Source organism: Chanodichthys erythropterus, chromosome 17 (assembly GCF_024489055.1).
Source record: "Chanodichthys erythropterus isolate Z2021 chromosome 17, ASM2448905v1, whole genome shotgun sequence".
NCBI classification, from domain to species: Eukaryota; Metazoa; Chordata; class Actinopteri; order Cypriniformes; family Xenocyprididae; genus Chanodichthys; species Chanodichthys erythropterus.
This window is the reverse complement of record NC_090237.1, coordinates 16567629-16595400: the sequence shown is the minus strand read 5'-3', so window position 1 is coordinate 16595400 and position 27772 is coordinate 16567629. Positions and strand designations below refer to the sequence as shown.

The window sequence follows — 27772 nt, the reverse complement described above, 5'->3', positions numbered from 1 at the left end:
TTTATCTATACACTTATCATATTCCTCTTGAAGAGGCAGGAGGATTAGATCGTCCCATTTCACCCACGTTTCGGTTCTCGTCTCTCTGTGGGACGTAGGTTGCAGTTTCTCATTTAATCATCTTTAATTACAGATCACTTCAAAGCAGTGAGAAGAATGTCGGGCAAACAAGTAGTACAATATTTCTGTTCCAAGCGGAGAGGCGTAGCAAATCTGACAGGTGGGAAACCTCTTTGATGTGTGTATATTTGATTCACTGTGTTCAATCTGGGCACCAAAGCTCAGTTCCTTTCAATTAAATCTGAGAGCTACTTTAGTTCAAGAGGACAAGCTTGAAAGAGATTATAGCGCTCACCTGTCTGACCCCGTTCAGAATAATTTGGGTAATACCTGACAAAGACGAAATCTGGGTGACCTTCTGGTCTCCTGACTGGATAGTACTGGTTGGCTAATTTTGTCCACTAATGAGACCTTAATGCACCTCACTACATGGTACAGCCCTGTGCAGACAGATGAAACCTAGCGCCTCATCCAAATGAGGTTTATACTGTAGTATAGGGAATGAGCAAAACTACATAAGATATCAGTTACCATTTCCATTCATCTCAATAGCAAAATTGATATCAAGTTAGCATTTCCATTCATCTCAAGGGCATTATGCTAACATTATTGATTAGCATTTCTATTCATTTCAGCAGTAAAAGATATTGGTAAGCTTTTCCATTCATCTCAAATGAAAAACAAACAAAAAAAAAAAAAACACTATTGGTAACATTTCCATTCACTTCAATAGAAAAAGTTATCGGTAAGTAATTATAGAACAAGTCGACTGAACCATAAGCAAATGACGTGACAACTCTGAATGGCTGATGGTATCCCTAGAACCATAAAAACAGTTAGCTGTGACCAAGCTGCTTTATATGACAATTTTTCATACTGTTTATACAGTCTATAGTTTCAGCCTACAGCTAATCACAGTCTGTTGGATTCCCGCTTCTTTGCCCATTTTCAGTTAACCGGAAGTGACGTACAGTGACGCACTGCCAAGATGGTGACGACACTTTGGGCTTCAAAAATGCTCTTCCGAATCCTAAGGGTGATGTCACGGACACTACGTCCATTGTTTATTTCTATAAACAACAGACATAGTATATTATGTATAATCTATAGTACTATTTTCATGACTACTCTTGAATGTCCACTATTGAAGAATGCTGATTTTGTCTTCAAAAAGTTTTAGGCATTGGTAAAATTAGGCTGATTTCAGGTTCAGCCGACCTACACTGTTTTTTTTTTTCTTCTTCCGTGAGGGCATTTACAGATTGTAGAGGTCTTGAGACACATTTTTAAAACTAGGACTTTGTTGTGATTCCCGCCTGGATTTGTTCCAGTCCTGTTCCCCTTTCTTTACTGATGCTTCTCCACTATCCTGTCAAATTAAGGCAAAAAGCCCCCTAGTATTAGCCATTTTCCATTTCCATTGACGCATTTGGCAGACTAACATTTCATTCAAGCTATACATTTTATCAGTTCAGTTAAAAAAGTTGAACCATTTTAAAGGAATTTAAGAGGGTATTTCCAATACCATTTAACTAGTAGCTAAAGCACAGCATATTTAGAACACAGGTGCTAGACATATCAAAAATGAAAATATATCTTGTATATGAAATATATACAGAATTTAAAAAATCTAGATGATCACAATCGGTTGTTTATAGATAAAACCATATGCAATGGCCTCCTGGCTATCAGTGCTGTATAGTTTAACGGAACGAATAACTGTCCTTGTACCATGTCATCTCAGCAGGCCAGGTCTGTGAAGTATTCATGAGTGGGCCATGCTCTATTAAGCTGTCAGTGTGCTAAGTGATTAATGAGACCTGTACATTCTGTGAGACTGAGCGTGAGAGAAAAAGAAACAGTAACAGAAAACGACAAGCAAACAAAGAGGCGCAGGTGAACAGGGTTATTATGCTGGCAGCACGAGGAGCCATCATCCTCTTCTTAGAAATGTATTAAAGGGCAGTAACTACGGTATTTCCCCTCAACCCTCTGGCTCGCACACACCCACTTCGCAACCCTGTAATGTTTGTCAGCTAAAGCAGAAATGACTATTACCCACAATGTGCCCTAGACCTGCCACTGTGCGGAGCAGCTAGCCAGTGGTGCATGCATGTTTGTTCCAGGTCTACAAACACATCAACAATAGTACAAATGTGCTCCTCTAACAGTGGTTTGGGAAAATATTTGTAATGGCAGAAAATGCTTTATTGACACATACATTTGCATATTAAAAAGAATAATTGATATTAGCTGCTCTACCGTGAAATTTTTCTCAAATGGTAATTAGCTTACCGTATTTTGCATATTAATTTTATGAGAACGATTTACTTTATGAGGGAATGGGGATCTTTAAGACTGTAAATTGCATTTAGACATTCTCTTGTGTATTATACAAAGTAAAATGAATTGGGGAAGATATACTGTAAAAAAAGGAAATGGTGTGTCAATTCAAACCAAAAATAACTAAAACAGTAAAATTAAAAAAATGTATTCTAAAGGCCTGTTCAAACCAAGAGAAGAAACTATAGTGATAACTATAATGATAATTACCACCGATAAAATTATTATAAGTGTGCGCTGCAGTTTTATTGTCTGCCGCTTTATGCCTGGCTCACACTACAGGAGTTTTAAAATCCTATCCAATTGTAAAATCTGGTTGCAGCACACACTTCAGGAGAATCTTTGCAGATTTTCTTCCCTCAAATCTTAAACATGCTCACACTACAAGATTTGAAATTCACGGAGCATCACACACTACAAAATATTATTAAGATTATCTGCCAGAGGAAGCGCGTCACGTGATCTACGTAGCAGATCGAAAGCGGATGTAAACAAAATGGATAGGCTACTGAAACAAGGAAACTTGCTGTAGCAATAATAATCGTTTGTTGTGAGAAAACACAAAAGCGGAAGAATAAACGAGTGTGGATGAAAAAATGGTTGAGGAGACGGGCTCAACGTGGATTGTCCTTCAGCGAGAAATGGAGGTAAAAATTACCTTTTATTACTATCGTAGTGTGCTAGAATGTTTATCGTTATAATATTGCCTGCCTACTGTAGTTCAAAAGCGCTAGTGTCACCTTTTACATTGTAGATTCCTTGATCTTGGTTTCGCGGTCGCCATTTCGAAATGTCTGTCACTTCCGTCGCGTCGCATACTTGTTTCCTATTGGCTATTGTGACAGTACTGATGTTATTACAATCTTGGTCATCCCGATAAATATCAAACATGTTTGATATGATCGGGGTGAGCCCGATTTGTGTGAGATCAGATCAGGAGGTGCAATATTTTATCTGTGAACGTCTCACATTACCAGATAATCTACACCGAACATCGGAACCGATCGAGGTCGTGGACAAGATTTTTTCTCAGATTCTCGGGAGGGGAAAATCGGGCATAAATCGGCCTAAAACTCCTGTAGTGTGAGCCAGGCATTAAAGTCAGGTTCATCAGCTGGAAAAAAAAAAAAATTGAAAGTGATTTCGGCAATATAGTTATTGTTAAATTTGTTGTATGGACCTTGCTATTCTCATAGAATTGGACATTTCTCATAAAAAAACATTTTTTCTAGCTGATAATAAAATCATTGAAAGCCAAATTCCATTCGGCATCAAAGTGTGTGCTGCAATTATGTTAACAGAGTGCTTAGAATAAATAATTCTATCGTCCGTTGGTGTAGGTGTTAATATAGTTACCATTATAGTGACTATTATAGTTATCGTTCTTAAAGGTAGGGTAGGAAATGTTTTTATAAACACTTTTTGTTAAACTGGTTAAAACTGATAGCAATTAATAATAAAAGTGGTCTAAATATTTAACAATAAACATATATCTTGAGTGGTCTCTGTAACAAGGTTAGTAGATATGGGAAGAAGGAGGCGGGAACCGGCGAACATTCAACGTAACTTTAATTCAAAATAAACAAAGAACAAAACGAAAGTAATGCCGGCAGCCCCTCGCGGACGTCTGCCGGCCACACAAACATAATAAAACATAAAATAAAGTCCAGGCCTGGTCCTCTCTCGTCCTCCACGGTAGTCGCTCCTCCTTTTATGCTCCCGGAGCTCCTCCGTGAGGGACTCAAGGCCGGTGCGCCTCCCAGGTGAAGCTCATTAACACTCGCGCCACCGGCCTCGCGCCGTTCCCTCACGGCTCTCGCCCGCCCTGGTCGCCACATACCCCCATCGCCCCTCGCAGGCCGGGGGGTACTCCCGAGACTGCGCTCTACTCCCCCCCGGGGCCTGTCTCGGCGGCCGCAGCACCTGGGGGTAAGGACAGACGAGACGAGAGAAAGGAGACGGAAGCAAGGGGAGCGACAGGACGAGAGAGGGGAGAGAGGAAAAAGAAAAAAAAAATTCTTGGTCCGGTTCCCCGACACACTGCCGCTTGGTCCTCAGCCTGCCGAGAGGCTCTTCTTCGCGGTGCCATGCGGTGGCACTGGACGCTCGGTGGACGGCCCGATCCTCGACCGCCTCCTGGCGGCCGGCGATGGCTCCTCCGACTGAGGGCAGCCGGCAGCGAGTCCCCCGTTCCCTGCTCCTCCCCTTTATGGCGGACGGCAGCAGGCTCCGGCCCACGGCGAACGGCGGCGACTCCTCCGCTCCCTCTTGGACGGCAGCCACCCCACCTCGTCCCAGGGGCACGGCATCCGGGCTCTCCGTCCCACCTTTCACAAGGCTCCAGTACCACCGCCTCGGGCAGCCTCTCGCGGTCTTCACTCCCGCGCTGCCCGAACTCCGCAGCACCGCGATCCCCCTCAGCAGCGAGGGCTCTCCGACAGCATGTCCCTCCTTCCTCCCGGGTTTCGGCACCAATGTAACAAGGTTAGTATATATGGGAAGAAGGAGGCGGGAACCGGCGAACGTTCAACAAAACTTTAATGTAAAATAAACAAAGAACAAATCGAAAGTAATGCCGGCAGACCCTCGCGGACGTCTGCCGGCCACACAAACATAATAAAACATAAAATAAAGTCCAGGCCTGGTCCTCTCTCGTCCTTCATTGTAGTCGCTCCTCCTTTTATGCCTCCGGAGCTCCTCCGTGAGAGACTCGAGGCCGGCACGCCTCGCAGGTGACGCTCATTATCACTCGCGTCACCGCCCTCGCGCCGTTCCCTCACGGCTCTCGCCCGCCCTGCTCGTCACATACCCCCAACGCCCCTCGCAGGCCGGGGGGTACCTCCGAGACTGCGCTCTACTCCCCCCCGGGGCCTGTCTCGGCGGCCGCAGCACCTGGGGGTAAGGACAGACGAGACGAGAGAAAGGAGACGGAAGCAAGGGGAGCGACAGGACGAGGGGGGAGAGAGGAAAAAGAGAAAAAAAAAATCTTGGTCCGGTTCCCCGACACACTGCCGCTCGGTCCTCAGCCTGCCAAGAGGCTCTTCTTCGCGGTGCCATGCGGTGGCACTGGACGCTCGGTGGACGGCCCGATCCTCGACCGCCTCCTGGCGGCCGGCGATGGCTCCTCCGACTGAGGGCAGCCGGCAGCGAGTCCCCCGTTCCCTGCTCCTCCCCTTTATGGCGGACGGCAGCAGGCTCCGGCCCACGGCGAACGGCGGCGACTCCTCCGCTCCCTCTTGGACGGCAGCCACCCCACCTCGTCCCAGGGGCACGGCCTCGAGCTCTCCGTCCCACCTTTCACAAGGCTCCAGTACCACCGCCTCGGGCAGCCTCTCGCGGTCTTCACTCCCGCGCTGCCCGAACTCCGCAGCACCGCGATCCCCCTCAGCAGCGAGGGCTCTCCGACAGCATGTCCCTCCTTCCTCCCGGGTTTCGGCACCAATGTAACAAGGTTAGTAGATGTGGGAAGAAGGAGGCGGGAACCGGCGAACATTCAACAAAACTTTAATATAAAATAAACAAACAAAACGAAAGTAATGCCGGCAGACCCTCGCGGACGTCTGCCGGCCACACAAACATAATAAAACATAAAATAAAGTCCAGGCCTGGTCCTCTCTCGTCCTTCACTGATGTCGCTCCTCCTTTTATGCCTCCGGAGCTCCTCCGTGAGAGACTCGAGGCCGGCACGCCTCACAGGTGACGCTCATTATCACTCGCGTCACCGGCCTCGCGCCGTTCCCTCACGGCTCTCGCCCGCCCTGCTCGTCACAGTCTCAGTAACAAAAAATGTCCATCCAACCATGCATTTGGTGTATATCAAGAATATAAATAAAAATATAAATATATATATAAAAAAAAAACAGTTTTCTGAAAGTTTTCTGTCACAGCATATTTTAAGTTTGGCCTGTCACTGCTGTGACTCGCTTTTATTTTCCAACGGAAATCTTCAGGGAGTGCATTCACTCATTATTAGCTGAAAAACAATGTTGTCTCTGTGCAGAAAGCTAGGCTTTTGCTCTAAAGGTACAAAGGAAAAAAACATTTGAGTAATAGTATTGGCATGAGCATGAAATGGTTAACTTTAGAGTGTACCACAAGCCAAACTTTCCAAGTTACCTGGAACGCTGTCTGTGTTTAGCTTTTTATGGTAGAATGAGCAAAACTTTGGGGTCTTTTTAGGACTAAGAACTGAGATAAACATCAGATTTTGCAATTGTAGATAAGATCACAATGGGATACAAATCATCCACACTCAGTCTCTCGAGAGTCTTTTCATCTGAGTACTAGGATTGTGCGCCATTCAGAACTGAATTGAGAATATCTTTAAAAATTCCTAAACAGGACGCTGAATTGTAATTGCAATTTGAATAGATTTAGAATGTTACAAAAGATTTCTATTTCAAATACATGCTGTTCGTTTGAACCTTCTATTCTTCGAAAAATCCTAGAATCACAGTTTCCACAAAATTGTTTCCTGAACACCAAATCATCATATTAGAATAATTCTGAAGGATCATGTGACACTGAAGACTGGAGTAAACATGCTGAAAATTCAGCTTTGTCATCAAAATAATAAATTACATATTACAATACATTAAAATAGAAAATCTAATTTCAATTCAGCATCCTTTAGGGCAGGGGTAGGCAAGTTCGGACCTGGAGAGCCGCTGTCCTGCAGAGTTTGACCCTGTGAAAAAAAAGAAAAAAGAAAAGAAAAAAACTCACCTGCCTGTAACCTTAGTTATCCTGAAGTCATTGATTAGCTTGTTCAGGTGTGTTTGTTTAAGGTTGGAGCTAAACTCTGCAGGACAGCAGCTTTCTAGGAATGAACTTGCCAACCCCTGAGCTTAAGGGTGTTTAAATTGAATTAAAAAGTCAACTCATGAAAGGGATCAAATTCTTAAATCCTGAATTTTGCCCATGTCATGTTTTCAATATGAGTTTAAACCTCTACCAAAATAATTTTAATTATTGGTTTGGTATAGTTTTGACCCTGTTCTCAAGTGAATATTGGTAGTTTGCCATCTTTCTACACCCCTCTCTGACGTCTTAGTGGGAATTATAGCTGTTCCACTTGAAGGCCTTAAGCTGATTACGGAGAAAGGTAGCCACTGACTGAAGGGGCAATGTGACTTTGTTTGGATTCTCTGGGTAATTTGTGGCATCCTTGCTCCGAGATGGAAAGGCAGAATACTAAACGTTAATCCTCTGTCAAGCTGAACTCAATGTGTGTCTAAAAAAGAAACTTGCAAAGGGTCATCCGTCAGTCACCTTTTCTTTGACTACAGTAGGTTTGATTTAAACCTTCAGCCATTCATTTCCATAGACATCTCTGTTTCTGCAGAGTGTACTGACATTTGGCAGGGTGGGTGTTTGATGGGAAATGAATGGGACATGACAAATGATGAATGCCTGAAGGACAGATGGACAAGAGAAAGAGTGAATGACACATTTGGATTTATCTAACAGTGCAGTGCAGTCAAACAGCATGAAATGAATTCAATGTCATCATCAAAACAGTGTGGACATGTTAGGTTTATAAGCTGTTGTTATTGCCAAATAATCAGCAGAGCGTAATAAAGTATTTGAATTCCCCATTTGAGCCTGTGAACATGTACAAAGGCATACAATGGCAAAGAGAGCACTATGAAACGCTATGTTTGCTTTGTAGAGTAGTAACAATTTATAAGAGACGACATCTGCTGCTTGACAGATGCAGGCAATTCTATATGTGCCATTCAGGAAAGAGTTGAGCAGAACATGTAATTATGGTTTATGTTTTTTTTTGGCTCTAATAGAGAGATTAATATAAAATGTATTAATTTAGTTGTTTATTTAGGAATTGTTGAAGTTCCTCACATCTTAGATATAGTTCAGAGCTGTATATATATTTTACATTACACACATAAACATATACTAAACAATTTAGATGTATAAACCTTCTCTAACTTTCTGTTCATTACAGAATCCTGCAAAAAGCTCACTTGCACACTTCATTAAGCAGCACAACTATTTTCAACTAATAATAAGAAAGGATTCTTGAATACAAAATCAGCACATTAACATGATTTCTTAAAGGGTTAAACGGTCATTCCAAACCTGTAAGACTTTTGTTCATCTTCAGAACGCAAATGAAGATCATAAAGCTCTCATATTTCATCAAAAAGATCTTCATTTGTGTTCTGAAGATGAACAAAAGTCTTACAGGTTTGGAACGACAAGTAATTAGTGACTGAATTTTCATTTTTGGGTGAAGTAATCATCATGTAACACTCAAGACTGGACTTTCACTGTTTTTAACTGCATTTTATCAAATAAATGCATTCTATATACACACACACACATGCACATACACACACACATTACACAAACATGTATATTTGTGTATATATACATACACACAATACAAGAAGTCAAATGAAAGCCTCATTACAATATAAACCATATAATACTCACAATCGGCCTGAGCACATATGAGACACGACGTGCTGCTGTTAAAGAACGTTAGCAGTCCGGCTACAGCCATGCTGATGTCTGTGTTAGTGGGCCTGAGGTCCAGCGTGGTAAAGCGAGGAAACTGCACCTTCAGTATGTCCTCCGGAGCCACCTTCACGTACGGCACCTGCACAGGGATGCAAAACAGGACAGAGAAAATCAGCCCTGCAGGACCCCTCTTGTTAGGCGGTTACCGCAGGTAAATTGAATGAAAGAACATTGCAGGAGGGTGTTTTGTTTACTGCACTGTGATGCAGGTCTCAAGAGTAGCTGTGCAACAGAATCACGGCATTCTCATCAGACTAATTAGATCCACTTTATGCCTAAAACTAATAAAAACTCATTTGAATAATTTCAAAAGCCCCTCTCTGAAGGCATGTAAATTAACAATAAAAACTCAGCTGTATTAGATGGGGAAAAAAAACAGATTTTTTTGAACCCCGGCAATGATTGAGGAAAAGTTTCTCTGCATATAATTGCCAAGTGAGATGTTTATTCACGTTTATTCACACAGAGGGCATGTGCATTGACCTTTGAGATCTTGAACAGTCTTTGAACAGAAATAGCACAGGACGCAAAACGTCTCTATATCCATGGAGACCTCAGCACTGGCTGCTCTCTAATTTGATGTGTGCTGATATGTGGGTGTGTCGGGCTCGGTAAAAGTGGGTGTTGGGCTCAGTGGGGCTTGAAGGGGATCCTAGAGGACGCATGCGGGCTGTGTAAAGGGCCTCTTCATCACAGCAGATTGCCTGTCTGCGGCAGGCCGTGTGACCATGCATCGTACTTGCACGGCCCTGTATCCCCAATTGGTTTTCCATCGCTTTCCATCAGGGCGTAATGGAGTCCCCGCCAGTGTGGATGGATGGGGCGCACGGGCTCTCCGACACTCGGGGGACAACTGGGATTCTTGGAGATGGAGGGTTCGGAGAGAGGCCGGTAATGGGCTCGCTGCAGTGGAGAGACATGTACAAGTCTCCGACCTTTTTTCTCTTTCTCGTAGAAGATGTTTTCCTCTATTCCCCACGCCGGCTACCAGACAACATCCCATCTGTCCAAAGCCCCTGTGCTAACTTGTAAATAGAGGCTAAAGTCTGACTCTGTCCTCTTGTGGACTTCCTCCATAATCTCTTATTATTCAGAGTGAATTCAACAGAGTGACATCCGGCTCAGCGCGGAAAAATAAACAACATTTATATAAGTACAAAAAGACCTTTGGATTTTTCTAGATTAACTAGAGTGATATTTGAATCCTTAAACTAATTAACGGTTCAAACTGAGCTTTAAGTGGAGCTCTTGGGTAATGATGCTAGGCAGCAAAATTAACTTCACAAAGGTTTAATGAACTGCCCTTTCATGCAGAACACATGTGGACTCCAGCGAACCTTCAGATTTTATGCCAAGGCTCTTAATATTAAAAGTGGGGTATATGTATAAAAAAAAAAAAGAAAAAGACAAAAGAAGAGGAAGTTAGATGGGTTTACTTTGAGGAACCAGTCATCATTATTATAAAGGTAAAAAGTATTTAATATTAGAGTGAAAAGTGAAAATCCTAAATCATTAAGTTTAACTTGAGAACAAATCTGATTCATAAACAAATCCTTCAGATTGGTGTTTTGAATTGGTAGTAGATTAAGGCCATGTGTCCACCAAAACGTTTTTAGCCTGCTGAAAACGCTAGGGGCTCTGCTGAGAACGCCTAGCTGTGATTGCTTGACAGTGCTTCGTCAGCACAGCAGGTTTTTTTTTTTAGTTGACCCGCTTCGCTTGCTATGATACGGAATACCGCGGGAGTGTTACTAGTATCTTATTTTACAGATAGTTTGTTTCTGTATTGTTTCTATATAAAAATGTTGATACAATTTAACTTATTTGCCCTGGCTCTTGTTTTAAATTATTTTGTTCTGTTATTATGCTTCTTGTCGTCATCTGTTGAAAGTGTACACGCAAAATGTGACAGTTGGTCGGTGTGGTATTTGTCCCGCCCCTCCTCCACTCTGATTGGATGGCTGGGTAAAAGGTGACAGTGATGAATGCTGCGTTTTACCCAAAGTTGAACATTCTTCAACTGTCAGCGACCGAAAAAAAATTGCTGAGCGCTCAGCACTTCAGCATGAAATAGACACTCAGTGTCTCGTTATGCTCCTGCCATTTTAAAAAACGCTTCGGTGGACACACGGCCTAACTGAAAACATTTCTTTGTTTGTTTGTTCACAAATTGCATAACACTACATTTCTCATGAAATCTTGTAAACAGGAGACCAATGCTGGATGTCAGGATGTTTAACAACTTAAAATTGCAGTCAGTACACAAAGCCACTTTATGACTTGGAATGTCGTATAGACCACTTATGCACTTTATGGTGCTTTGCATTCTTTAAAGTTGGAAAACCTCAGTCCCTGTTTGTGGCAACTGCATTGGGAAAATAAGGTTGATCAGCGTATTCTTCCAAACCTTCAAAAAATAAAGTCTTACAGGTTTGGATCAACAATAGGGTGAGCAAATAATGACCGTTATTTTTTTTTTGTGTGAACTATCCCTTTAAGACTCACATTCGAAAAAATGTCAGAATCTGATGTCTCATTGCATGCTAAAATATACATAGTAAATATCCATGATGTATGGACAGGAAATGAAGGATAACGCTGAAATGGGTTTGAAAGCCATTTTTCTTGTGGTTACAGCACACTGCATATGCATCAGCATCATTTCCAGGGTGTAAATAGAAACTCTTGCCCTGGTGGAGCCAATCTGGGCTTCAGCAATGGAATTGTGGGCCAGAGGGAGAGTTGTGTATGAGGGTAATATCTGTCTGTCCGTGTGCTGTCTGCTCCTGCGGGTTGACAGAGTGGCTGTCAGGCCTACAGATGCACTGCTGACAGGCTTTTAATGAGGGGCCTGGTGCAGGCCAAAAGCAGCTCAGTGAAGTCAGGCAAACAGCCATGCAACACTGCAGTATAAGTACATGTGCCAAACATTTCATTTAAACCAGCAGGAACATGCTGACCTGGTACACATGAATATTGAGGCACTTAACAGATGTTACATTTTGGACATTTGTAATGCAGAACAGTATAATTGGATGGTTTGGTAATAAATATCTTGTGAATTATAATGAAACTTGTTTCATCTGACAATTCAGTTTATTGAATTAGTATGCTTGTACACACTCTTAGAGCAAATTGAGCTCTTTGTCTTTATCTAAATGGGCATTCCCAAATGTTTTATTTAAAGTACACAATCATTTTTGTGAAGTCATCTTAATAGGGTTTTAAACTACAATAAGGAAAGGACATTATTGCGAGAATGGCAGACTAAAATATTCAACTCTGAATAACAAAAGCTGTTGCGACATCATGAACGTTACTTAAAATGTCCCTTGGCTTTTTAAATAATCAATTTAAACTTCATAGGGAAATGGGTTGCTTTCACAAAGGGCCATTTGTGAAGTCATTTGGCACAAATACAGTTTTCTCACTTAACCATGAAATTGTGCAGATTGTTGTGACGCTGTGCTGAAAAAAAATTGTGCATGTGTACTTCATTTAAAACTCCCACCATGGCCTTTTTTACCATTTGGTATGAAAGTTAGACCTGGTTTTACAGTCTATGGCTGTCCAACTGCTTTCTACCTGTAGCTTTGAATGAAAAAACACATCCATAAGGGTGGACAGTCTCAGGAGGGAACTCAGGGGATATCATGCCATATGGCAAGGTAAAGTATAATGAGATCTTACATCTGTTCCCTTACGTGCCAGAGGAACAAAATCATGTTTAATAAAAGATCACAGAACTTATACCAGGGCCACAGTGTCAAATGATACAGCTGGACACACTGTTGTACTTTAAAGTCAGCCATATTTGTCTGTTGTCACACTCAAGATTAGCAAAGAGTGACAAAGCCATGCTAGGTTGCCTCACAGGTTGGTGGGGGCGGACACAAGTAGAAAGCAGCACCATTACTCAAAGACATGGAGATCTGCCATATGGGGATGGCAGAGTGGCTGGAGGGGTATTGTGAATGATTGTGACATTGCACACCTCTCTAATGTGGCGCAATGGACCATGGGAAGTCAGCTGCTTGGGGAAAAACAGACACTCAAGCACTAAGTGGAGTAATCATGTTTTGGAGGCTATGAGTGCCGAGAGTCCCTGGTGGAGAGAGTAAAGAGAAGAAAAGGCCACTGAGGCCTTGAGAGAAAGCTCAGCATTGACCATAATCTCATTGATCACCATGCTCGGAAAAAGCCCTGAAGAAACACGTCCCTCAATCTCTGTTTTGCAAGCATCACTGCTGGTTTCGCAAAACATAGAAATCCTGTAAAAGATCCTAACGTTTTAAAGCTGCGGGTCACCTTTTAGACTGCACTGTGGCTACCAGCTGTGGTGCAGGTGGAAAGGTGAAGCCGTGGTGAATGGAGGTGAATCGAAGTCATCTTTGGTGAATTTACGATATTACTTAACAGATGGAATCCATGGGTGTGTTTCTCCCTTAGTTTCTGCTCACACATTCAGCCATTGTGAACAAATGTGTAGTTCTCCATGTAAAACAACAAATCTCTCAAATGATGGAAGATTGTAATTGTGGTATAGAGGTAAAATAAAACAGGCAATTATTTGATAAAGTTAAATAAAAAATATATTTAACAAGAAAGCTATAATTTTATGAGATATAAAGTCACATTAAAGAGAAAGTGTGCATTTGTGAGAAAGTCGCAATTATAATAAAATAGCAATTCTGAGCTATAACATCACAATTCTGAGAAAACATTGCAACGTGCAAAGTAAAACTGCAGTTATGAGAAAAAAATACAATTCTATTTGTATTGGAAAATGAATCCTGAGGAAGATATTATTTTTTGCAGTGCATGCAAAGTTTAATGCCATGAGTCTATGAATTTAAGACTTTCTTTCTTCAAGAAGTTAATCTGTGTAAGGGTGTTACAAATTTTTGCATATTAAAATAATTTTCAACGTCCCCACCATTACACGTGTGGAATTGTTTTGAAAACTTCTGATGTCGCAAAATGGCAACCTGAAAAAATCAGCCATGCATGAGTCTGATCCTGAATCAGAAGACAATTAACATACACCTCAAATACCAAGGACACTCCAGTCTGTGACAGCTTGATAATTAATCATCTTTATTTGTATTTATTCCTTGTATTTTTGAGGTAGTACTGTATTTCATTACTTTATATTAATGTTGAAAGGAAGACGCTAGAGAAAGGTGTTTATCTTGTTAGTTGAAACATTTATGCATATTACATATGCTTTATCAGTCTTGGCTGTGGCAAATAAAGTTCAAGTACTTAGAGTTACCACGTATATAGTTGGTAGCATAACTTACGGTGTTTCATGTAAATGAATTATGAATGAACGTACCGTTTGTCACACTGTCATTCTTATATTCATTGTTCATCATTTTCAGTAAAGTGAAAGTAAAGTGAGTACATATCAAACAATGCGTAACAGACAAAGCAATATGACACATGGTAAAAACATTGTTACTCACACTTGTATGTTGCGACATTCCTATCGGATCCAATATAGTCGGTATTTATCTGAAAAGCCTGCATTGCACTGTGTTTTGTTTAAAAATGAATCTGCAGTAAAATGAAGTGATCAAACGAACAGTATTCTTACTGACGCAAACAGGAACATCATTAAAAAATAAAGTTTATCCATGCTTTCCTAATGTTAGGATCAGAAGGAAAGCAATGCAAAGACTGTTTTCCCACAACTTGGCACTGCAAAACATCTTGTAATCCTAAGATGCATCTCTATTTTGTTGCTCAAGTAATCCCATGTTTGCATCTCTCTCTTATTTACTACTATATGACATGTGTGAATAGGTGGGCAGGGCTAAAGAAGTAAACATTAATATAGAAGTAGGCATTGATTTTCTTCTGCAGAGCCGGTCTTTTATCTCACTGTGATGTCATATTGAGACAAAATCCGAAACAAGTCATTTTGGGAGCTTGGTTTCAATAAAAGCTGTTTTCGCACTAATGAGGAAATGTTGAGTTCTGAAACTTACAGAATATTTTTTATAGTACAATGACCTCTTAAATGTCACAAGAAGTAAAATGTGGTTTCTCAATTTATGGCCACTTTAAGACACAATTGTGAAATATAAGGTCACAATTAAGGGATGAAAAAACAATTATGAGAGAAATAAATTTACAATTGAGAGAAAGAATCACAATGACGAGAAAAACTGTGGGATATACACAATTTCCTTTTTTAATCTGAGTCAGAAACAGGCTTCCATAAATTAGAGCACATTGTGTACACTTAAATATTTAGCAGGGATATGTGCTGTAATAACACACAACAAAATGCATAACTTGTTAAGAGAGCGCTCATGGCTGCCCAGGGATTTGTTTGCAGACTTGATGAAGTCCATGAATAATTCCACTATGCAGTGCCGATGGGCTCAGCTGGGGCGGAAAAGCCTGATCCATTCACACCTCAACAAAAAGACAGCACTGCACCATGGATGACCACAGAACAAAGAGACAATGGAATACTGGTCTAGTGTCTTTTGAACATTAATCATATTATAAACAAAAGGATGAATTGAATATGAAAAGGCTCTCAGAAGCCAGGAGGGGTCTTGAGTGGCATAGTGCCACTGTGTATATCCATTTAGCAAGGAATAAAGAGAACTCAGGTTGGTTGATGTAAATTCAGTTGCACTGGCGTCTCTTAGCGTGACAGATCAATTGCACAGCAAAATAGAGGTAAGCAGAGGTGCCGCCAACAGCTGTGTTACCCTAATTATCATCAGGCGAATGAGGACGCAGCACCTGTGTTTTGTTTGCACGGCGAAAGAAGAGCAGTACAGGCATAACGTGGCACAATCATCAACTTTCACAACAAGGCCTTCTCTTCTGGAAATGTCACCTCCTCCCCCTTCGTGACAGTACCGGAGGGATTTTTTAGCCTTTCCCCAATGACATGCTGCTTGTGCCAAACTGGAACCTTTCTGTGCGTTTCCACAACCGGTTATGAGTTGGAGCTGTTGTAATGTCCACTCCAATAAAAGAGGAGCAACTCAAAAGTAGACAATCAACACAGTTGCAGAGTTAAAATGTCCAATGCAATGTGCGGATATTGTTATTTTTTCCTAGTTAAAATTCTTTCTTTATAAATAAACAGTGCACAATGTTTTCCATACATTGATTTATTTGTGGCAGCCCGCCACAAAATCAACACTGATTGCCACAAATACATTTCAGTGCTTCCCATTCTTTAACTAGACTGTGGTGGCCCGAAAATATATTTAAACTTCTCATAATAGCATAAAAGTTTTAATGTCTTGTTTTGCGCTATTGCTGTCAAACAAACTAAAATTGAAAACGCGACAAGGCTTTGTGTCCTTATCAAATCGCAAAAGACTGTCTGTGATCAGCTCCACATTTCAGTTCACAGTAAATGAATGAAGTGAACTCCATCTCTGCATGTGTTGAGTTAAGCGTGCATTTGGGAACGTAACAGGCAGTAGTTACGCATTATTTTCACATTTACAGTTGACTTCCCATTATAGCGTTTCACTAGTTTTGTAATGAGATGCGTCTGTAAACTTGTTTTCCACCAATATAAAAGCTCGAGTGCAGTTTTCATCAAAGTAAAAGCTCACATGTCTCTTTCATCTCTTTCAAGTAGAGAAATTAGGACAAATCAGATTATGAAAGTTTAATTTATTTTTCAGTACATTTGTTTTACAATATATGGCTATATATACAAAATATTTAGTATGTGTTCTGAGGCCTTATTTCAGTGACTTATCTGTTTAGTTTTTTTCAAAAACCACACATATACGTAATTCTCTCATAAATAAAAACATGTACATGCTTGCTGCTCAAATATTATTGTAGCCTAGTTTCTGCTGAATACAGTATAATGAGACTTTTGTCATTAATATGTTTATACGTAAGCAGCTGAAAAAGCACAAATATCAGGGCATGTCAAAACTACTCCAGGACCCCAAATCAGCCTCAGACCACAGAGGGTTAAAGCAGGGCTGTCCAGTCCTGCTCCTGGAGGGCCAGTGTCCTGCAGAGTTTAGCTCCAACCCCGATTAAACACACATGAACCAGCGAATCAAGGTCCTACTAGGTATATTAGAAACTTCCAGACAGGTGTGTTGAGGCAAGCTGGAGCAAAACTCTGTAGGTCCAAACATACTCCAGGATTATGTTTGGACACCCCTGCCTTAAAGGGACAACTTTGTACCATTATTTAGCCTAAAAAAGGTGCATGGTAGTACCTTAAGGGTACATATTACTACCCAAAGGTACTGTTATGCACCTTCTGGGTGGATAAGGTACAAAGTTGTTGCTAAAAAGGTACTCCCCCAGAGACAAAATGCATTTTTTTTTCTAAGAGTGTAACTAATGCTGCCTTCCAGTGCATAAGGAAATAACGTACTTCCCACTTCTGAAGTTGTGATTATGGGCTTGTTGCATCAAAGACTATAGAATAACACAAGACATGTCACTCGTATTATTTGAATGGGAGAAAGTGTAACGCGCAATATGGCGGAATAAGTCCTGCCTTCTAAATAAGAGCCAATCGCCGACTGGTAAAGTCATCGCGTCACTTCAGCGGCCGCTAGAATCACCGGTTTCTATAGAAACAGTCAGACGCGCGCCTCCGAAGAGATGCGCATTTAGGTCTGCGCATGCGCATTAGCTTGATCCAGCCTGAAAAATATTTTTTTTGTCATGATTTGAGCGTTTAGAAACTAAATTTATGAGCCAGTTGTTGTTAGATTTCATTGGTGATTTCAAATATGAAATTTAATCATAAGGTTGGCAAACAGTTTTGGAGAATTTCATGTTTCCCCATTCAAAGAGATTGCATGATGCCCAGGATGCCTGAGAGGCGTTTCAAAGATGGCCGCTGAGTGAAATGACTTGTCTTAAAGGGACTTTGGATGCGTTCAAGTGAATGGCTGTCGGAAAGAATAGGAATCATGGAGGACACCAGGTTTATTCTTCCCTTTTTTTAGGGAAATCTTTTTGAAGCCAAAATGTATTGAATATATTTCATTTTGAATGAAATGTAGCATCCCATTAATTGACAACCATATAAACATTCACTGCACTATCTAGATAGTCAGCTTGATGACAATTCTGGAATTTTGGTGAAAATACATTCCAATTTTGCTGTGTATAAAACACATGCTTCAAATGGATATTCGTACTGTATATGTTAATATGCAGTACTTTAACAACAAAACAAGGCAATGTAGAAATTGTGGAAAAAAATAATAAAGAATACCAGTCACAGCAGCAATCATTCAGTCACAGCATAACTCCACATTTCTGAGACATTTTCAGTTACTTTTAACCATCTGGTTCCAAGGTCATTTTTAGGAGACGTAAGAAGTCAGTTTCTTTCAAGTTCACACAAGCTGTGTTCCAATTCACAAGGTCCCTGAAAAGTGCGCACTGCTCCCTATACACACTGAGCAGGGAAGGAATATCTACAGAAGACAACTGCACAAATTAGGGATTTGAAGAATGATGGCATACATGAAGTAAAATGTGGAATAAATACACTGGGAATATATACATCTAATATCAATAACCATATTTTCAAAATATATATTTATATAAAAAATAATTATTGCATATATAAATGAATATAACTTTCCATTCTCTAAACACTTAAACTGAGTCATACATATTTGAAGTAAATGTGATTTGGTTATATTGAAAGTCTACTTAACTTATGTGACCCATTGTGATCAAAACTATGCAATAACAATCTCATCTCATGCATTTTATACCCACAAACAACTTGCCTTGCGTACTTGGTTTGATATTTTGTTATCTAATGCACAAACACTTTTGGAGTCACTGTATATGAATTGATTGTGATGAACTTTATCAAAATCAGCTTACAATGGCTTAAAGAAGCTGAACTGAAATACTTTGTATGTTAAAGTAGTCATAAAACCCATAAGACCCATAAGATCCCTGAGCACAGCCACAAGAATCAGTGCCATTTTGACTGAAAGAAAAGTATTTGACAGCAAATCTGGAGTGCTTTATCAAACATATCGCCTGTTCTGCTGTCAGTGTTCATCTATCCATTGCGCACAACATTAGCGCTTATAGCATTTAACGCTGAGGGATCAGCAGTGCTGCAGTTATACATCATTTAAGCCAATGAGGTCTGAAGAGATCTGCCATTAAGAGTCTCGCCACCTTATATGGTCCAGTAAAGTTTTCACAGCTTAATCACCATGACTGACCTCTCAACCGGAATCATCAGCCAGGAACCACAGACAACATGAAGCGAGGAGTGATTTGGGCGTTTTACATTTACATTCATTTATGTTCTCGACAGATGCTTACTTACTCAAGCAACTTACAATATGGAACACAAATCACATTAATAGCAAGTTACTGGCACAAATTACATCACTGGCGATTCTCCAAATATGCTGCAAAGGAAGTATGGGAAGATGCAGTATGTGCATGGGTGAAGGGAGATGAGAAGGAGAGATAGGGAAGGGACAGACGGTGAAAAAACAGCTCTTGCAGAGTGAATGCTGTAAATGAAGACTCCTGCTGAGCTGAAGCTTTGATAGCTAGCAAAATTACAGCATTCAGGATCAAACACAGCATGCTAGGTCCACTTTCATACACTGGCATGCCTGGAACAAAGTCTGTCCCAAAATAGCCTGCCAAAAAATACACCTAGCTACAAATAAACAGAGCTTCCAGGTTAAGTCTGTTGGCTCAGTCTCACAGTGGCACTACTGTGTGTCTCCCTGTTGTGTGCAACTGCTTATACTTAATTATTCATGCTTGACCAAGTGGAGTAATCCTAATTTAATATGTAATCAGTGATAACCTGAGAGACTGCAGCAAAACTAGATGACCGCTTACCATAATTTGATTATACAGTGGGATCAAACACTGAAAACATCAGAACACTGGTGAAAATGCTCCTATTTTGCATTTTTCTCATTTTAATTTTAAGTTTCTTTTTCCATAAATTAAATTATAAGCATAACAATTTGAGTAAAAAGTTAAATTAGCATTTCATTGTTATATATCATGATGTTTCTTGTTTTAAAATTTTACAAATATAAAAATGTTGTTACTAGGGATGCACCAATGTATCAGATACTAACTAGCAATTATTTTCACTACTGGCCATTGGCCGATTGTTTAAAAACAATTATAGGCCTATTATATCCTGTCAATCAAAAGTGGGAGGAAAAACGTGTCAGCCTGCAACTCATACTGTGTGAAGAAAATCTCTCATGTTGAATTCAGGGCTGTCAAAGTTAACACGACAATAACGCATTACCAGTTAAAAAATAACGACATAAAGCAACAAAACTTAGCAGGCTCCATTTGTCTACCTACACCAAACATTATTTGTAGCGTGCCTCCCCTTTGTGCTTTGTACTTCTGATAAGAAACATAGTCTCAGCTTTCAAATTCTGTCCAATTTATCATGAAATTTAAACAATAAATGGCGTTTTGACACTCTTAAATGTGACTTGACAGATCGCTGTAGTGCCTCTGTTCAAGCAGCAGCAAGAAGTGCGAGTCTTTTCTTCCACTCTACAAATTATGTAAAAAAACATGCATGAACATCAAAAGGTATGTTGAAAAATAAAGTACAGCTTACCGAAATTAATGTGTCATGTAATTGCTCAATCAGTGTTTTAACCGCGGAAATACGCCACTAAAACTGCTTGTTAACAATGTCACTTAATGTTGCTTTTACCTTAGGAAATGTATCCAATGTTCACATTTTGTTAGTTAGCTATAAAAACACCAGAGAGGAGATTATTTACTGTTAATTACATATGTTACACATGTGTTTGAATAAACGTTCCTAATTTAAGTGTTTATGAAAACAAAACATTTCTTCTTTTAAATTTGTCTTTATTTCCAGGTTTAAATAAGATTTAAAATCCTAGATGTCTACACTTCCAGCAACTGCTGTATTTCACATTCAACAGGTGGCAAAAGCAAATGCAAAAAACTACTAAAATACTACACAACAAATAATGATGCATAAAAATCAGCATCGCTACCATGGCAAAGACTGCCCCTAAGGGGCAAAAATTTGACTTGAATTTCAACACATGAATAGAAATTTTTCATATTAATGTAATGTATTCTCAGGCACCACAGGAAGTTCTGTCTGTTGTGCTCTGGGGTTTTTAAGTCTAGCCTTTCTCCATCACCTAGTTTCCACACGTGTGTCATTCAGGTTCAAAGGCCTCAGCCTTAAGCGCAGCTGTGCTGCTACTGTAGTGGCTCCTGAAGCTCTCAAAGGCTCCTGCCTCTCTCATCTTCTACACTCTCTGTACCACAAACACACCATTCATATTTATGAGAAATTAGAGGAAAACCTTCTTTTTTTTTGTCCTACAAGTATTTATTATTCTCTAGTGACTGACTTGAATAACAATGCAATTTTATAGCAGAACCCTAAGGTCTCTGGGAAAACATATGGACAACAAGGAACCTTGTTTGTCAAAAGGTTCCTGTACTTGACTTACAAGAGGCAAAATAATTTCGACTGTTTACATTATCTGTTGTTACAAGAACCTCCATGTGATGTTGGATAACATAAGTTCTGTGAAAAGGGAAAGTGAGCATGCTGCATGTGAACAAACATTTATCAGTAATAATGAGAAGTCAAAAGCCACACTCCAGACCCTCAAAGCAGATTTGTCTTTTCTTTCTAAGCCAGATGGGAAACACCATCATTGCATTACATGAGTAAAAGACCATCTTGAGCACTCGTGATAATAAAACCAGTACAGGTTCATCTTGTATTTACTTCTATCTTTAGGCCGAACAGAACAGTCTCAGCAGCTGTGTAGAGAAATACAAATGATACACGCTGAACGATATAGACCTCTCAGATATTACAAGCATGCAAGCTTGCAATCTAGGCAGCACAAAAACAAGCATGAATGCACACACACTGGGGGAAATTAATATGTTCTGCATTTGTCTGCATACAGAAGAACTAAATGAAATTGTACATGGGTGAATCTCATGAAACCAGTCAAGGACATGTCACCCTGGTTTCAGCCACATTTGAAATCACCCCTTCAAACATCTTGAAGCAGCATGGGGCTTCTTGCCAAACTACAAACTCCTTCCTGTTTTGTTTTCTCTCTGTCTCTCTCTCACACACACAGACACATACACCATCATAAACACAATGGCATCTCCTCCCTTTAGACCATTAGAGATAGACAAACCATTTTTTTTAAAAATACAATAACAGGAGCACAATGACCTTTCCCCATAGACAGAGGACAGAGAGCATCTGAACCCCCCATTTCATCATCCCAAAGCAGCTAACAACCTCCGCAGCGCTAACCAAACCCTGACCTACTGCATCACACAGGGACAAGACAAATAACAGCTCCTGAAAACAAATAAAATGTCAGCATTATAAATATTCATCGAGGTGTATTATAGCTGATGTAAACGTTTAAACTTTCATTACACAAGCCCTCATCTATGACCTAACCAGTCATTTATAAGATGTGACTATGAATATTTATGCTCGTTGCTCACTTTGGAAGGCGAGTTGCCACTGATTATGAATTATGAAGACATTTAGGAGTGATGCTTAGTCAGTTGAGTATGCACAGTAAACTTGTTTCAAGCTGCATTATTCATTACCTGTGTGAAAGTAATATATTCCTTTGACTGCTGCTTTGGAAGAAAATCCACATATAGTATCACATCATCCCCAGCTCTAGACTGTTTAGAATTGGGAGTTTGTGACAGCATCATAAGTTGATTATAAGTCTATTAAAATATATACATTAAAGCATATACAGTACATATGACAACTGGGATTAAGATTTGCAGTTTGCAATTTGCACTTTCAAGTGACAGAAGATAAATATTCAACTTCATTCAGCTCTCTTTTTTTTCCTTTGTGTTCAAAAGTTTCCCTTTACTGTCTGACGGAGCGAGAAAGTGCTCCAAACAATTCAGTCTGCACCATGGCGACAATTAATCAATATAAATTCTCCGTTAATCCCCATTATTTAATTCTTCCCTTTAGTAATTTACTTAGTCTGTTCGCATCCTCTTCATGTTTGCTGACGGCAGAACAAATGCTTCTAGGAAAGTTTGACTTCAGAACAGTGGGATTGCTGAGCATGATGTGTCAATAATCATTTATGTATTTATTAATTAGAGCTGCACATTGTAGTCACAGCATAACACTCGTTGTTTGGTCGTTGTGTTCATCAGCTGTGGTTAGGGATCATTTTTAGAGCATGTCGCGGAACACTCCGGTCATTACAGTAATGATATGAATGATTACTTGGTAATATGATCTGGGCTTTGGTATGTTGCACTGATGACAAAAGAAAGCCAATGCCAGCACTCACCTCTTTCTCACCGCAGATATTACTGATGATGGAGTTGGATGCCGGGCTGGCAGAGGGGCCCAGGACTGCCACAACCCCCTTGGACATGATCTGGCACACTGTCAATAGGCAAGGGAAAGACCAACTGTCATTTATTACAGACAGCAAGCAGAAGGAAAGCAAGGTGCAACCCTACTGCTGCTGCCCCATTTTCATTCAAGGATGGCGTATCTACCATGGAAGTTTAAAAAAACCCAGATAAAGTAAAGAGCATACCCATTCATCTCAATGCCAGTTGCTTTGCTGGCACAGGTGAAGTAAAATCTCCAGATAAAATCAGGCACTCATCTACTATAATATAATGATATAATTGCAGTTTACATGTTGCTTGAAAACAGATGTATTCCATTAGAATACACGACTACTTTGGAACAACCTTCAATATGATTTTTGGGTCCAGATGGTGCAGTTACTGCATCTACCAGCAGGGGCTAATGGGCCATGCTAATCAGCCAAAACCTGACCCCTTTGTATCCATTCAATCTGTTTTAAAATTACTAGCAAAACTCAAATAATTCTCTTTTAAGGGAGCTTTTTTAAAGAGCTCACTATAATCAAAACCTTGCCTATCTGTGGCTTAGCACTGTTATTAATCTGCTCTTTTGCAGTCTCTCACACAAAATTACATTTTATTATTAAATGACCTTTGAGTGAAGTGTGTCCTGAAATTATATTTGCGATTAGGTGCAGGAGGAGGAGTGAGAGGTAGATTTGTTTCTGACTCTCCAGCACACGCGCAGGGCATTGGCCTGAACTCTAACAGAGTGTCATTTCACATGGGTTTATAATATCTTTTTGTTTTAATTATGATGGCGTGGGTAGTGTATAAGCCAGATATTGGTACTCTGACCACTTAATCAGGGCATGCTGGGAAAAAAGGAAAGGAAACTCAATCCAACAGTAACCAATGCAAATGAAGACACCTGTGGAAACCTCTGCTACCCCATAATACATTGCAAGCACATCTCTGCACTGCCCTGAATGGTGATGAGCTGCATATTTAGGATCACTACACATTGTTACAGTGAGTACACTAGTGTTCATTTTGCAGGTCAACTGTTCTCAGTTGGAAATCAAATGTATCTCATGATTTCATGTCAACCTTGCTGTGTAGTCAGATGCATTGTTATTCCTCTAAATGGGGCTTTCAGTTTGTTAAAATGATGAATTACAATTAATCTCAAGATTTATTAAAATGATTACAATATGGCTTTAGAGTCTAGACAAACATTATATAAAATAAAGATTCCAAAAGGGCATTTTTGCAGTGATGCCACAGAAGAACCATTTCGGGTTCCCCAAAGGACCTTTTCATCTTAGTGTGAATAGCATTTTAAGAATCGTAAAAAAAAAAAAAAAAAACTTATTTATTTATTTATTTATTTTTTACAATAAAGAACCTTTTATGCATTGGAAATTTTGTTAAAGAGTGTTCATGGAACCTTAAGTGCCAATAAAAAAGCTTTATTTCTAAGAGTGTATTGTATATCTCATCAAAATGTATTGCCTCCTGCATTAATGCATGCAGTTCTTCCTAACTCTTTGAAAGAAATAAAATTGAATCAAGAGAAAAAAAAGAAAAAAAGGTCTGCGACTATCACTCAGCTTCAATGATAATTGAATTCCAGCAAACAACTCCAAATAACTTACTTTATTTAAAATTCACATTTAGATTTATACATACAATATAGGCCACGTAGACACTGTAAGTTTCAGGAGTGACAACTGCATTTAAATGAGGGAGTGAATCCCCTAAATTATCGTTACATGTGTGTACAGAACACGACTCACTCTCGAAAATGCAATGATTGACAGCTTGGAAACCATAGTGACGTTCTGGCGTCTCTTGTGTTTGGTATTCGTTATCGTGACCAAAGTAATATTAAAGTGACAAAACACTCATTATTTTCAGCAATTTAACTAAACACACTAACAGTGTGTAACACACTTCGACGGAGGTGTCGTGTTTTGTTTATGCTTGTATATCCAGTTTCACACAGCACGCGGCACTCATTCTGTGTTGTCATGGTAACTCATTATAAGCTTTTTGGGCTTGTTGTTTAAGCTCGTCTCATAAAGCAAATGGGTTTATGGAGTTATTAAACTGAGCAGACATGAATCGCGATTTTCAGCATAAAGCATTTGGATAGGCAAGTGCTTACCCTGTGATTCGCCGCGCATTCACGAGAGACAAACGTTACACAGGTGCACATAAACGTCATTAACAACTAGTTGTTCAGTTCGGTTCCGTACACACTGCATAGAATTTCTGTAAATGCGGTTGTCACTACCTGTATTTTTCGGGAGTTAATACGATTGTAGAATGCAGTTGTCACTCCCGTATTTTACTGAACTGTGTGTGTGCACAGAACTGCTGCGTTAATGTGAGACTCTTAATGGGCGATAAAAAAAATATTGTATTCTCAAAGTTGGGTTGGGAGCTGGGTCTATACTACGCAAGCTATGATGACTTTCACCTTGATATTTTAGCACGGATGTATACCTAGCCGAATTGACCCTTCGCAAAGACCCGCCCCCCTTAGTTACTGTTGCTTTGTCTGACAAGCCCTGGCGCTGTCACGCCACACAGAGTGAAAAATACATCACGGAGCAAAGACACTGACAACACGTCGACAGACAAGACAGAGCAGGTTACTTATGATATTAGACAAAGTCTCAGCTTTCAAATTGTGTAGTTTTTTAAAGAAATTCAAACAATGAAAACTGTTTTGTTGCTCTTTAAATGATCATCTCTTACTACGAGTCCAATTATAGCATCAAATAAACATGAATGAACATGAGAATCAGTGTTGTTTCAAACGCAAAAAGATGTTAATATACACATTTTTTCAAGTTTAACTCCACCGAGGTTAATCTTCTAACTCCTGAAAAATTACTTTTAGTCATTATTTGGGTAGCACCAAATATGTATTTTTTTTACAGTCTATGGGTAGCACACATATTCTGAATGTCTTCGGCAGAATTCAAATGAGCCATTTTAATCTAGATTAATCTAGATTAATTCCAAGATTACAGTGAGATTAATCTAGATTAAAAAAATTAATCTATGCCCACCACTAATATATAGTTGTTATAATCAGCATATTAGAATGATTTCTGAAGGATCATGTGACACTGAAGACTGGAGTAACGATGCTGAACATTCAGCTCTGCCATCACAGGAATAAATTACTTTGTCAAATATATTTAAATAGTACACAGTTATTTTAAATTGTAATAATATTTCACAATATTACTGTTTTTACTGTATTTTTAATTAAATAAATGTAGCCTTGGTGAGCAGACGAAACTTCTTTTAAAAACATTAAAAATCTTAGTGGTTCCAAACTTTTGGACTGTACTATATATATTATATATGTATTACATATATATATATATATATATATATATATATATATATATATATATATATATATATATATATATATTAAATTGGATTTGTATCAAAATAAATCCTCTTTGAATGACAAATAATGAAATATATAACAAAGCCTGAGCTTAATTAAGCTCCACTAAAAATTTATTTTTTTATTAACTTTTTTAAGATTTTTTTTAATTAACTAAAAGTCCCATCTAGATTAGATTTATACATAAATTATGCATTAAGAAGCACTTTCTCCATCGTTTACTGATAATCTAGAGACATTGATAATCTACGTTTACATATTCACCAATAATGTGATTATTTCTCATAATCAGAGTAAGGTCTTAATTGCAGTAAGATGTTTACATGACACGAGCAGAACTCTTCATTCCAGTTTACATATGGTTATACCACACTCAGATAGGCATACAGTATGCATGTTACCAGCCATTGTTTTAATCTACTTAATTCAAAATACATTTTTAAGGACATATTATTTGGTGCTGCGGTGAATATCGCAATGCCGGGTTTGCATATGCTACTGTCACGTTCTTCACGCAGTCTGGATGAAGATGCGGAGCAACTGCGCAGCGAGTTGTGCTGACAGAGTTTAGCGATTTGGTGAAGAGAAAACTTCAGATTAATGTCGTTCAAGTTGTGTGAACAACACAGGGCATCAGCGAATGTCCGAGCACATGCGCACTTTGGTCAGAGGGGGAATAATACGATCAAGGTGTTTACATGCCTGTATATTGCGTTTAAAATCAGTGTTTACCACCTAGTTTAATGCGATTATGCTTACTGCGATTATGAGCTTAATCACATTACTTTAATCGAAGTATTGCGTGTACATAAGGTTTAATCGCAATATTGCCAAAATCTCATTATAATCACATTACTAGAGTGCATGTGAATGCACTCATTGAGTTAAGCACCATGGATTGTTCTGTCTGCCTATAAAACACAAACACCTGTGCAAAAGTCCTGATTGTTCTGAACAGTCTTTGGAACAATGTCTGTTAACACTGCCATCATT

The 27772-nt window shown here is 39.5% G+C and overlaps 1 protein-coding gene across 1 annotated transcript in view; it reads right to left on the bottom strand.

The window, feature by feature from the left end:
• The window catches only part of grik4 (glutamate receptor, ionotropic, kainate 4), a 430510-nt gene that overhangs the window by 113630 nt on the left and 289108 nt on the right, over positions 1–27772 (bottom strand). Inside the window, exons 6-7 of the mRNA XM_067365349.1 lie at positions 23313–23410; positions 8860–9025 (exon numbers count right to left, since the gene is read on the bottom strand). Coding sequence (XP_067221450.1) covers positions 8860–9025; positions 23313–23410 — 264 coding nt within the window. The remainder of the gene's footprint in view (positions 1–8859; positions 9026–23312; positions 23411–27772) is intronic.